Raw genomic sequence first — 13,591 nt, forward strand, 5'->3', positions numbered from 1 at the left:
TAGCTAAAAACATTGTTACGGTTACGGTTGCTCCATCGTAAAGATTGTGGCGGCACAACAGAACAAGACGCAGAAAACACTTCTATATGTTACAAAACCGAAATATCGTCTGCTGTTTATTAGCGGACGCTTTAGATCATATTACGACATATCTGTTTCAACCATTCGCATAACCAGAAATTCAATCTGGTAGATATTTAATAGATATTTAATCCTCGACAGGTATGCCGGCCGCCCGACCCTTAGATTTCTTAGCATGTAATTCTATTGTATATATTTTTTCGCTTTCCTTCGTTTCGTAGCAGCAGTAATTTTATGACACCACGGCAATCGTAGTCTTTCAGTCTAAGAACTTGCTTTCACCATTATTGCCTTGTTTTCGACTTAGAATCTTCGCCTTTTTAACTTGTACATTTTTTACATTCATATGGTCACCAGAGCCGAAGCGCGTCTTAAAGTTATTGTCTGCTACGGTCATTGTTCGAGGCACTTGGAATTCCCGCGTGCGTCACTCAAGGGTACGCTTGGTACCTGAGAGTGACCTATGGTCTGGGGGGTGGCATTTCCGTATAGTTTTCCCACCTATGACTTTAACCAATAGTTTTTGCCAAACACCCTTCCCCACCACTATCGAAAATGTATTCAGCCTATCCGAGGGCCTCACCCCCGCGATGGGTCCTCGTTCGGAGGTGTCGTGAGATCTTTCGCGGAAACGATAGACAGAAGTCATCTGACCACGCCGCGAGTCGCTCTTAAGAAGTTTAGTAAATAATAATAGTTGTTTTGTCCTCCTAATCATGGAGATGGTCCTTCGAAGACGAACCTATTAGACTTAGTCAGCACACCACGTGCTAAAATCGACAAAGCTCGAAAGTTGGTCGCAACTATCACGAGCACATCCTAAAAGTAGGCTTATAAAATTATGTTAATACTAGTCCGATTTATGTTGTGTTTGGACTCATTTTCATTGGGAGAACCTCATGAAAATTATAAAAGGATAAATTTTCGTCATTAAATAATTCATAAACACATACATGATTTTTTGGAACATTTGAAGCTCATTTAAGTTTACATATAATTTAACATGATTCAAACAAATTCGTGTCAGATTTCATTTTCATCAGGAAAATCTTAGCAATCTACCCACAATAGTGTGAGATTTGGTTAAATACTTTTGTGTTTATTAGAATAAAAGTAACCCCACGCGTCGCCGGTGCTGTGCACTTATAATCTCTCCTTTTATTATTCTCACCGCTGCTCCGATTCGCTCTCTTTCGGCTCGAGGCTTCTCGTTTTTTTTTTTTACACACACACACCTCACACTCTTCTTCCTTTTCTCCACGCACGCATACACATACACACACTCACAAACGCCGCGATCGGCTTGACAACCCTTTTTTTTCCCTTTGGGAAATCTTCCAAAGACACCCTGCCTCCCCTGGGGGAGGGAGGCAGGGTAGTGTGAGATTCTTACTCACTAAAACCCCCACGGTGGTCCTCGTCGGGCGCGCTGGGGGGAGCCGCGGGAACTTTGTATGACGTCCGCAACTCCCCGCGCCCTGACTTGCGCCCCGACCTCGGAAGAGGAGGCGTTCACACCACCGCCACCTCCCCAATCGTCCACCCGTAGGCTCGGCGGCGCCGGGGGACCACGCCCGGTGCCGCCCCTTCCCTGAGGAGACGCCTGGAGAAGGGCCGGGACCCCGCCCGACGCCTCGCGGCCCACCCACTCGTCGAAAGACGGGTGAACCGCCCCCACAGCGCGCTGGAATACCATCCTCGGTATCATCCAGCACGCCTTGTCAAGACTGGCACCTCAGCACATCGACCTCTGACGCCGACGGGATCACCGCCCGGGCGGAGTTCGCGAAGACGCCCATATACGTGGGCGTCCCCCTCCGCTGGGAGCTCGAACGGGGCGCGTCCCGCGAGTGCCATCGCCGCTTCGTGGGAAATCGTGCGGAATCCCCGGGCAATACTGATAGCCATCACACGCTAAAGTCGGCGGACCTTGGTTAAGCTCCACCGACTGGCCATCAGGTCGCCCGCCCACACAGGTGACCCGTAAAGGGTCATACTCCGCACGACCCCCTCGTAGAGGCGGCGAACCCACTCGTTAGGTCCCCCGAGAATAGGTAGGAGGCGGCCCAACGCGGTCGCCGCCCTTTCAACTCGGGGGACCGAAAGGTCGAAGTGCTCTTCGAAGCGCCAGTGGCCGTCCAGGTGGAGGCCGAGATACTTCATCGTGCGACCCACCCGAATCGACGACCCCCACACGCGAAGCCACGACTGGGGCGACCCCCAGCACCGAGGCACGTTGTGGAAACACAAGGCCTCGGTTTTGCCGGGGGCGACGCTGAGCCCCAGTCCTCGGATCGACGCGACGACGGATGCCACCCCCGCCTCAGCAAGGCGGACGGTCCTGCCTACTTCCCGCCCAGCTGCGAGCACCAACGTGTCATCCGCGTAACACGTCAGCGCTACACCGCCGAGCAGGTTGGCCCGCAGAGCCGAGTCATATCCGACGTCCCATAGCAGGGGTCCAAAACCGACCCCTGCGGGACGCCGCGACTCATCTCCCTCCGGATTACTCCGTTCCGGCCCTGGAACTCAATCCACCTGCCGCTCAGGTAGCTCCCGATTACACACCTCAGGTAGGGCGGCGCTCTTTTCGCAACAAGCGCCGCCGTTATGGTCCCCCAGAGGAGAGTGTTAAAAGCATTGGCTATGTCTAGCGACACAGCCAACGCAACCCCGCCCCTAGAGGTGGCCAAGTCCGACAGGGCACGAACCCGGTGTATCGCGTCCACCGTGGATCGGCCCCGCCTGAAGCCATACTGGCACTCGGCCAAATCAAGACCCCGTCGCGACAAGTGGCTGGAGAGGCGGGAAGCGACTGTCCTCTCGAACAGCTTCCCCACCTCATCTAGGAGTATGATGGGTCGGTACGCGGAGGGAGACTTCGTAGGCCGTCCGTCCTTCTTTAACAGAACCATCCGCCCCCTCTTCCAGGGAGTGGGAAACACCCCCTGTTGCAGGCACGCCGTGTATAGGCCCCGAGGAAGCTCAGGGCCAAGACCAAGGCCCTGCCGGGAACTCTCTGCCGAGTCGGGAAGAGGAAGTGTCTCATCCTCCTCGCTCCTGGTGGGACAGGGCTCGATTGCCCTCCTTTTTCCGCCCCTCCGCCGCAGGGTCATCCCCTGCTCTTGTTGTGGGCGGATCTCCTCCGCCGTCGCCTCCTGCTCCACCACCATTTGTCCCATGGCAGCCGTCACCTGCTTCATGGGGAGTAGTGGTGACGGTGGACGTGGCGTTGATTGGTGCCCTTTCGTTTTTGAGATGTTGGAGGCTGACTTCATCGCCTCCAATTTGCAGCCTTATTCCGCAATGACCTCTGCCAACCGCCCAACTTGGGCCGTCAGCTCTTCGACCGTCTTCCGGAGTTCGGCATTCTCCTTCTTCAACACCGCACTCAGCGCGGTCGAGACCGTGCACTTCCCAATCTCGCCAGTGTGTGTGCGGAAAAGGATCGAAGCCTTTTTGAGTGCCCCGACGTAGGTGTTGAAGTTACCGCTCGTTTCCGCCACCTTCTCCACTTCCTTGCAGGCCTCTAAGATCTGGGCCTGCATGTCAGCGGTGGGCATTTCGCGTACCTGCCGCTGCATATCCGCCTCTATCTTCTGCTATTTGGCGGACATTTCCGGTGGTTCCACGTTGTGGTCAAAGAGATCGAGCTGCGTCTTCAACTCCAGTCGCTGCAGAAGAGTCTTGTTGTAGTGCTCGATCTCAATGGACCTGCCCATATATTCGCCCGCTGTTACAAGCCTGCCTCTTTTGCCAAGCTGATGTTGAGACACAAACATATACCTTTGCCGCTCGGGGTATATCAGACATTACGATACACACAGTCCTCAACTGTTCCATCCTTCGAAGAACGACGTATTAACCACATGCATTGAATGTTCCAATCGGTCCATTACTAACTGACATTCCGCTTCGTGTGAGGACACAAAGCGTAACCCGTAACCCGCGGCAGCGCGATCGGCTGTTTCCCGCGTGGCAGTGCGCTCGGGGGTCGGTTCGCGGGTCGCTCATCGGGGGCCAGCACCGTCCGGCGTCGATTGGTTATCGACTGTCGATCGGATCGAACGGAATTGCGATTGTCTAGTCGCTCGTTCGGCGGTGACGGGCCCCTGCTTGTTGACTCGACCTTTTGTGCAAACACTAACTATCTATCGTGCTTCCGAGAACGTCGGGTGTTTTTTGACCGGTCTGGATAAGGGAATAGACGTCGATCGCCTATCGCGGCCTGCGAGATTCTCGCAAGGTTTTACATCTAGCGTGCTCACGCGAAGATAATCTATCTACGGTTCCTTATAGTGAAACTCAACCAAACAAACTTTGTTTTGGTTCACATTCAAAATTTTTGTACACGTCCGTGAGCGAACGAACCCAGTCTGGGGAAATAAAGTTTAGTTTTAAGTGAATCGGACTAGTTCGTTCTTTTCGTACGAAACAGTTATGTTTATTATACAAAAGTTATTTTGCAATTGTCTAGACTCTGGAGAAAACTGTATAAAAATCTCAAAAAATATTATTACATTCTTTGAAATTTATTGCATACAATTCATTTGGAAATTAACATCCAAATGACCCATAAAAGATTATTTTAGGAACTGTAGGATAAGGATTTGATGCGTGATTGGGTTGCTAAGTACCCACACAGGAAAGTTTTACTAAACTATCTTTATTGAACTTGTAGCTCGCGAGGTTCAATGCTGACTGATTTCTTTTTTTCAGCCACTTCGCCACTTTAGCTACTACTGCCGTAACATCAGCTGTTGAGGGTTACCTTGAAAGGTCAGGATAGGCACAATGACCCACTTCCGTCGAAGCAGGTTAATTCGTGGACGAATGGATAAGCTTTTCATAAGTAATAAAACACTTTATTCCTTTCGGAGAACGAATAAATGTATCGAAAACAGTTATTAACACGTTGAATGCCGTGGGGGTCGTCGGTGACCGCCGGTCTTAAAATTAGTAAAAGCATTTAATTTGAATAAATGGTAGTATTTGTAAAATTTTCACCTAATGCATCATACAGCATATTTAAATAGTTTTATTTCTAATTATTGTAGTGTTAAATATAAAAATGTAGTTTATTATAATATATATAAGAATTAAAGTTAAGGTAACAGGACTATACATATACGATTACGACTCTTAACGATACGCTCGACTTCCAAATCAACTCTGTCCTTTTTTCCGCAGGGAAAACTATCGCTGGCCCTCGACTTCCCCTCAGTCACACTCTCATAAAACCATCAGCGATGGGCCCGATCGCCCGATGGGCCTGGTTTGTGTCCGTCGTCGCTTTCCTTTTTACTGCCTTCTTTCTGTTCTTAAAACTACACGCTAAATTATAACTATTATTCTTAAAAACTACAGTCGCTTAAAACTACGATACCACACTATTGACATATTATTTATGCATATTGCAATGTATTGTATTAGAATAAAAAATTCTTTTCAGCACCGTGGACAAGTTACGTAGAATTGGTCCGGCATTCAACGTGTTAAACGACTTATTAGTTTATTTGTTATTCATGAATAACGAATAATTCCAGATTATTCTTAATTTAAGACGATGTAACATTTGCCGCACGCTTCCCTCGATACCCACGCTGTGCCAGTGCGTTTGTTCACGATCGCGCGCGGATGAGAGTCCGCGCTCCCGTGGTTGAGCACGGGCTCTATGTACGCCCGCTCTTATTGACCAGTGTTTTTCGTTAATAATTCAAAAACGAAGCTTCAAACTGGATTTTGGAAAAGGAAAAGGTTGTTCAGAGTCACCTTAGCTACCCCCCATTTCCGGGTGTTCGAGGAGTTACGGGACACCCTGTATACGACTTGGTTATGTTTCAGCGCTCGGACTGATTCGATACTTGTTGGTTAACGTTCAGATTGATACTGGTCAAAAATGGGAGAAATAAGAACGTTAAGTGTTGGTCGTAGGGTGTGGTGGTGGGAAGTGGTGGTAGAAGGTGGTGGTAGAAGGATGAGGTGTCGGGGTTTTGGGGAATTCCGGGAAAAAAGGAGATCAGACATGAAAGAAGGAAAGTACCACCTTAATAATTGGGAAGTCGGAACAATAGGTCGTAAAAACGAGTCTTGAAAACGCCGTTCATTTATGATTTTACCGAGGATACGCGTCTCTAACCGTCTCGGCTAATCCTATGTGCCGCGGATCCTTCAGGTCCGTTTTACAACTGCTTTGAACTATTAAACTAAACAAACAAAATGTTCGGTACGGAACACCTCTCTTATTGACTACTAGTTTGGATTTTTTAATTGACCACATAGATGGTCCTACGCCTAGGTCTACGTCATTACTGCGCCTATGTTATCTCGCTCGCTGTCAGTCAAGCGTGTAACGCTACACGACCTGATTTCTTTCACGAATCACGACTCAACAGTTCATAATAGAATAATATAACTTTATTAATTTTACTTTTTTTTATCTGAAATTATTTTTAACATGTTGATGATATTTTCTTGATGAAAATGAGATCAAACACGATATAATTTGAACAACATTTACTTATTAATATTTATCGAGTAATTAATTTCATTTCATTACATATCGCTTTGGATGAATTATAAATACGAATTGTTAGAAAAATACATTAAATATCTATACAAAAAGCTGACTCAGAAACTAAGGCCGAGCGACGGTAACATATGTATATGTATAGGGAAAAGTTGTTCAGAATTCATATTTCATATCATCAAAATCGGTGAGGAATACCTAAAGTAAATAATTACCAAAACTCCAGTCTGGAAACTTTGGTTTAAAGAATGAACCACATAACGGAAGACCATCTAATGTTGATAAGGACATGTTGAAGTAAATGATTCATGAAAATCTGTGTCAAACCACACAACTTGCTCTGAGGATAAATGTAAACCAATCCATAATTGTTTATTATTTGAAAAAATTTAACATAGTTTCAAAACTGGATATATGGACACCCCATGAACTGACGCAAAGAAACTTAGTGAAATTTTTTGAACAGAATCATAACCAGAGATGAAAAGTGGATTCGAAAGATGAAAATTTAAAAGATGAAAAATCGGTATTGTATACGATAATGTGGTGCGTAAAAGATTATGATGTAGTGTAGGTGACCAACTCTTAACAACATAAAGCCGGCGTTACACGCAAAAAACGTCATGTTGTGATGCTGGTAGGATTGTAAAGAAGTGGTTTACTACGAATTGCTAAAGCACTGTTACGCTATCGCATGAACGTAGCTTTAATCACTCGCCGTGCATGTTCATGAATATAGCTTTAGGATAGCCTTAATCTAGAGAGATCAACACGCACAGCTGGAGCGCAATTTGAATTGTCAATAATGTATGTTTCAAAACGATAGACTGTATCTGGAAATCATCTAAGGATGCGTGGTATGGCGATGAGAAAGTTAGAACTCGGGAACGGAAATGCTTTGTTATTATAGTCGAAACATTTTATTCAAGAACTGTAACCAATTAAGAGTTTAAGTTTAAGCTACGTAGACCTACGGGACCTAGAAATATACACTCTTCGTTCTGTTTTGTATCTCAACGATATCCAGCCGAATCAACTTTTAGCTAGACACTAAGAGGGCCATAAATATTGTCAAGGGCTAGTTCTTGCGCGAATCGCTATGTGCACACTTTCCTTTGCACGTGCACATCACGTTGACGGTTACATCGACGTTGCGTTTCCACCACTACCTACGAAGCGCTGCCACCACCATCCATTAACGAAGGATCGGGGGTAGAGTAAGTGTGGGAGAAGAAGCGCCAATATATGGGGTGGAATCTATCTCGCGATTGGGCCACAGGATCTGAAAGGAGGACCAAGGGAGGATCCAAATTCTGGGGGTAGAACAAGAAGAGAGACCTCACGTCCTAAAAAACTTCCCGATTCTTTCATTCAATTCTGTATCTTGAATCTTGACACTTCGTTAATCCTTAATGAAGCAGTTTTAAAATATAAAAGTACCAGTTGCAACGAAAATCTGCTAAGTTTTATTTGAATATTCCCGCTCTTGGCGAGCTTCAGTGCTCCACGGGCATTACCGTAATTACCGCAAAAATACATAACAACACAATCAGACCATTAATGCGAACTTTGTTTAACCGCAAGTACATCGTTTTTCACCAAGACAATGCCCGGCCACATGTAGCGATGAATACGCAACAAAGATTGCAAGAGATTGGATAGGATATTTTGACAAATTTACCATACTCCCCGAATATAACACCTAGTAATTATTGATTATTTCGGTCATTGCAAGCTTTCCTTAATAGTAAAAGTTTAGTGATGTTGACGAAATTAAGCATGATGTTGATACCTTTTTTGCATCTAAATCTATCAATTTCTATCGAGAAGGAATTTTTAAACTTGTTGACAAGTAGCAGCAAGTTGTAAACAATAATGTCAACTATGTTATTAAGTATATAAAATAGTATATTTTACGAACACAGTGTTTTATGACAAACCTCCAATATTCCCATTACTTTTGCATCAACCCAAGAAATTACGTCACATATCATCTGATATTAATTATGGTTAAAATGCACATTACACATTCGAAAAGATTCTTCAAATATTAATATTAAAAACTTTACGTGAAACATGAAAAGCAACCTTTATGCACGTGCTTTCTTTGGATGTATAACCTACATATGCTTTTAATTTAAGTTTTTAAAATAAAATTTTGTAAGCAACGAAAAAGTTATTCATATACTTCATTTTCCAGGTATTGTAATCAACATAAATTGTATTACATTGAAGATTATTTTGTGTTTTAAAAAGTAATAAAATTAACAAATATTTTCATTTTTAGATGATGTTACGCATCGAAAAAGGAATTCAAAATATTGACATAAATAGATAATATTTCAACGCTTACATTTTACATTATATATTGATTTATACCAAAAAGAGAAATCCCAGTATTATTATTTAACTTGAGAAATTTAATTTCTATACAGGTATAATACATTTTCATTGTAAAACTTGAAGTATTTGTTTATGAATTAAAAGACAATATTTTATTAAAATTGATCCAAAATCTTAACGATTATTTCTATATTTATCATTTATTTATGACATAATATTAATTTCACATTAAGTATTATTAAAAAATTTTAAGTTCTGCTTCACAATATTTTATACAAATATTGAATTTTTCAAGTTTTAATATATGTATACTATTGTTACAAAATCAAAATTATGATTGTGATCGAAGTATTATACATTATATGTATAATCTTAATAACAATCAAGTATGACATTTCTGTTATACATGCATATAATTTTTTTACCAATAAAATTTTACTTATGTTTATATCATATAGACAAAATGGTTTCTCAAATATTTGATGAATCTCCTAAAGAAATGCAGTTAATAAATTCAGATGATGAATCTGAGAATCATAAACAAAGTAATAAACAAATTAGTGGTACTGAAAAAGTACAAATGAGAAAGCAACTTGGTCTTTTAGAGGGAGTTGCAATTATTTTAGGAATTATATGTGGTTCAGGTAAAGATTTATTTTTATTCGTTTATTGTAATATTTCTCTTATTTTAAAGTTGAAAATTTAAAGTTCATAGTTTTTATCCATATTTCTAATGATTGTGTAACATAAATCTCATCCATCTTTTGATTTTATAATTACAAAATTTAGTATTTAATAAGACTGAAAATTTCTAATGTAAATAATATAAATTAAGGCAGATTTAATTAATAAATATATTATACATTATTCTTTATAATAACTACATAATTATAAATAACTTGATATTACATGGAAAAGTATAAATTAGTCTGCTTACTTCTTGTAGGTATTTTCATTTCACCAAAAGGAGTAATCACAGAAGTAGGAAGTGTTGGAGTATCTTTAATTATTTGGATTCTATGTGGTTTACTTTCTATGGTGGGGGCATTATGCTATGCAGAATTAGGTACTTGCATACCTCGTAGTGGAGGAGATTATGCTTATATTTATGAAGCTTTTGGCGATTTACCTGCATTTTTGTACTTATGGGCTGCTAACTTAATTTTTGTGTAAGTTATTTCTAAAAAATTTTATCATTATTATTTAGAAAGTAATTGCATTGCATATTGTTAAACAATATTATTTCTTTACTTTCAGCCCAACAACAAATGCCATTATGGGATTAACTTTTGCACAGTATGTATTACAACCATTTTTTTCAAATTGTACTATTCCAGATGATGGTGTACGTCTATTAGCAGCAGTAACTATTTGTAAGATATCTTTTTGCACAAAGAATATAATCACCTAGCACTTTATTTTATTTTATTAAATTAAAATTGCATTTATAGGTTTACTTACATTTGCAAATTGCTATGATGTGAAAGAAACATCAAAAATGCAAAATGTATTCATGTTTGCTAAAATTGGTGCATTAGTAATTATAATTATTGCTGGATTGGTTTGGGTAATGTTAGGTAAGTGTCACTTTTACACACATGCACACATTATATATATTATACATTATTCTATGAAAAATATTACATTTCATATTCAATTTATTGTTGTCCTGAAACATTGAGAGGAACAGAATATAAATCATTATTTTATTACTGATCTAATTTTTATACAAATTTTACTTTTTTTTTTGTCACATAAGGTTTAATATATTTTTTATACTGAATTCATATACGCAACATGTTTTCTTTTCTATCACACAGGGTTTTTATGTGAAACAGTTTAATATTTAATAACTCGTATAATCCTATACAGGGTGCGTCACGAATCAGTCCCCACAATTTTTTTTTGGCCCTTCCGATCGTTTGACAAAAAAGTGTTATAAACAAAACTTAGTCAGTACTCAATTAGCAAGAAATTGCAGATTTTAAAATATCCAAAAACATTTTTCTTCAATAAAAAACGAAGACAACATAATTTTTTTAAATGGGACTATGTATTTTTAAGTTCATAGTATTATAGGTGATGTCAAGACGAATTCAAGGACCTAGTATACTATGACCTTGTGGTGACCTAGAATTCAGAAATCGTTACGAATCGATTATCACCATATTTGACTTAAATACATGACGCCGAAGCACCGAAAATCGTAAATAACACATAATACAAGCATGTAGAAGTGTACAAACTTATTCTTTAATGAAAGCTACTCGTCAGAATATGTTATAAAGAACAGAACTTTGTATTGCAGAAGGCAATTTGAACATTTACTTTAATTGATTATATGTACGTCCTAAATAAAATTTAATTTCCAATTATTTATATTATCTTGTGCATGTTTCTCGAACGTAATGTATTGCCGAATTAACAATAAGTCAAATATCGTGGCAATCGATTCGTGACGTTTTCCGAATTCAAGGTCATCATCATCACCTATAATATTATGAACTTAAAAATACATAATCCCATTTAAAAAAATTTTTCTTAAACATTCCGTTTGAATGTCCAGCAGTAATCAACCAGCATATTAGCATTCCATTTGCCCTGGTATCGCTTTTCCATGCGCGAAATGTTCTAATGAAATTGCCTTATATATAATAAAATTCTGTACGATTATTAAGTAATACAAAGCATTATTATACAAAAACTATGGATGATGGAAAAAATTTGATTGCAGATTTGAATTCAACATTGAAAAATACATAAGAATCAGTGTAAATATTCTTTGTAGCAAAAATCACGTTGGCCAGTGTTATTTTGTACATATTCAAATTTTTATTTTTTTACTATTCAGTTATGTATGCATTAATAATTCATTGTAGGACATACACAAAATTTTGAAGATGCTTTTGAGAATACAATTACGGATCCTGGTAAAATTGCAGTAGCATTTTATTCTGGTATATTTTCTTATTCTGGATGGAATTACTTGAATTTTATGACGGAAGAATTGAAGGATCCTTATGTGTATGTGATATAAAATAATGATAATATGCAAATTTTGTTTTTCCAATATTGAGTAAATAATTTTATTTTATAGAAATTTGCCACGAGCTATATATATATCGTTACCTTTGGTTACGCTTATCTATGTATTGGCAAATGTAGCCTACTTATCAGTTTTAACACCAACTGCAATGATTGCTTCACATGCAATTGCTGTGGTTAGTATTATTTTCTATATACTATTTCCATCAAAAATTTAATATATTTATTTCGATATTTAATTATACATTGTATATTTACTAAAAAGCTTATTGAAATAAATTTTTATTAGACTTTTGGAGACCAACTCCTTGGTATGATGGCATGGACAATACCTGTTATGGTAGGAATATCTGCATTTGGAGGCTTGAGTGTTCATATTATGACATCATCTCGAATGTGCTTTGTTGGGGCCAGAAACGGTCATTTTCCTTCACTGTTAAGTCATATTAACATTTCAAGACTAACACCTACACCTGCTTTAGTCTTTCTTGTATGTAAACACAACTATATATTTTATGTATCACTTTTTGACTTAATGGAAGTTAATATACATATTTTTTCTCATTTTTAGTGTATGTTATCTTTAATAATGCTGTGTACAAGTGATATTTTTGTATTAATCACATATTGCAGCATAGTTGAATCCTTTTTTATCATGCTATCTGTGGCTGGTGTTCTGTGGCTTCGTTATAAACAGCCAAACATGAATCGACCAATTAAAGTAAGTAATTTTAGAAATATTATTGGACTGAAATGTTTTTTTTTACATGTTAATAAATATATTTTACAGATGCCCTTATGGATTCCCATCACATTTGTGGCAATATGTGCATTTTTAGTATTTGTTCCTTGTTATGAAAGGCCATACGAAGTTGGAATTGGTGCTTTAATAACTTTATCTGGAGTTCCAGCTTATTTTCTTGGTGTTAGATGGAAAAACAAGCCATTATGGTTTCAACGATTTAATCGTATGTACCATTTTATGTAATACTTTTATCATATCATAGTTTTTAAAGAATCCCATATAATTAGAATTTAATTTTGACTCATATACTACCTGTATTTTAATAATTTTACGATTTTCTACTTTCAGTCGAAATTACTTATACCATACAAAAAATATTTGTGTCTGCCACTGAAGAACGGGATCATTGATTTAGTTAATATAAATATAAAATTGATTTGGATTACATAAAACTACGACTTCTTGATTTAACATTAATTATATGTATGATAGTAGCATGCATGACTGTGTTCTTTGTAAACAAAAGTTTACAATATATATGTAAGATAAATAAGGTTGCTCTCTAACTTATCAGATTAACTATTTATTGTTACCAAGTATTGTTTATTCCAAAAAGAAATTGTAATTATATTGTAATTTATTGCATGAAATGTGATGATTTTGTTATTGTAATGATTGCATACTTCTATGCAAATATCTCTACATATTCATATATTGAGAGTAAAGATTTATTCTTATAAATATTAATATGTTTCTGCTCTCTATTTACGATATTAAAAAGTACATAAACATTACAGATGTGTTAAATATAAAAATTGAACAATTTTGCTGATAGTATTAAAAATACC

The 13,591-nt window shown here is 38.8% G+C and overlaps 1 protein-coding gene across 1 annotated transcript; it reads left to right on the forward strand.

Annotated features, from left to right (window-relative positions):
* Positions 1 to 9,416: 9,416 nt before the first annotated feature.
* On the forward strand, positions 9,417 to 13,153 carry LOC108576580 (Y+L amino acid transporter 2). Its single transcript, XM_017939595.1, has 10 exons — positions 9,417 to 9,597; positions 9,900 to 10,122; positions 10,211 to 10,326; positions 10,405 to 10,530; positions 11,833 to 11,977; positions 12,051 to 12,174; positions 12,288 to 12,488; positions 12,570 to 12,719; positions 12,789 to 12,966; positions 13,092 to 13,153. The coding sequence occupies exons 1-10, from the start codon at positions 9,417 to 9,419 to the stop codon at positions 13,151 to 13,153; spliced, it is 1,506 nt and encodes a 501-aa protein (XP_017795084.1).
* Positions 13,154 to 13,591: the final 438 nt, after the last annotated feature.

Source organism: Habropoda laboriosa, unplaced genomic scaffold (assembly GCF_001263275.1).
Source record: "Habropoda laboriosa isolate 0110345459 unplaced genomic scaffold, ASM126327v1 scaffold402, whole genome shotgun sequence".
Lineage (NCBI taxonomy): Eukaryota > Metazoa > Arthropoda > Insecta > Hymenoptera > Apidae > Habropoda > Habropoda laboriosa.

Coding starts and splice junctions, on each gene's coding strand:
- LOC108576580 (XM_017939595.1), top strand. CDS start 9,417: ATGGTTTCTCAAATATTTGATGAATCTCCTAAAGAAATGCAGTTAATA. Junction 12,175..12,287: donor CTTCACATGCAATTGCTGTG/GTTAGTATTATT, acceptor AATTTTTATTAG/ACTTTTGGAGACCAACTCCT. Junction 12,967..13,091: donor ATGGTTTCAACGATTTAATC/GTATGTACCATT, acceptor TTCTACTTTCAG/TCGAAATTACTTATACCATA.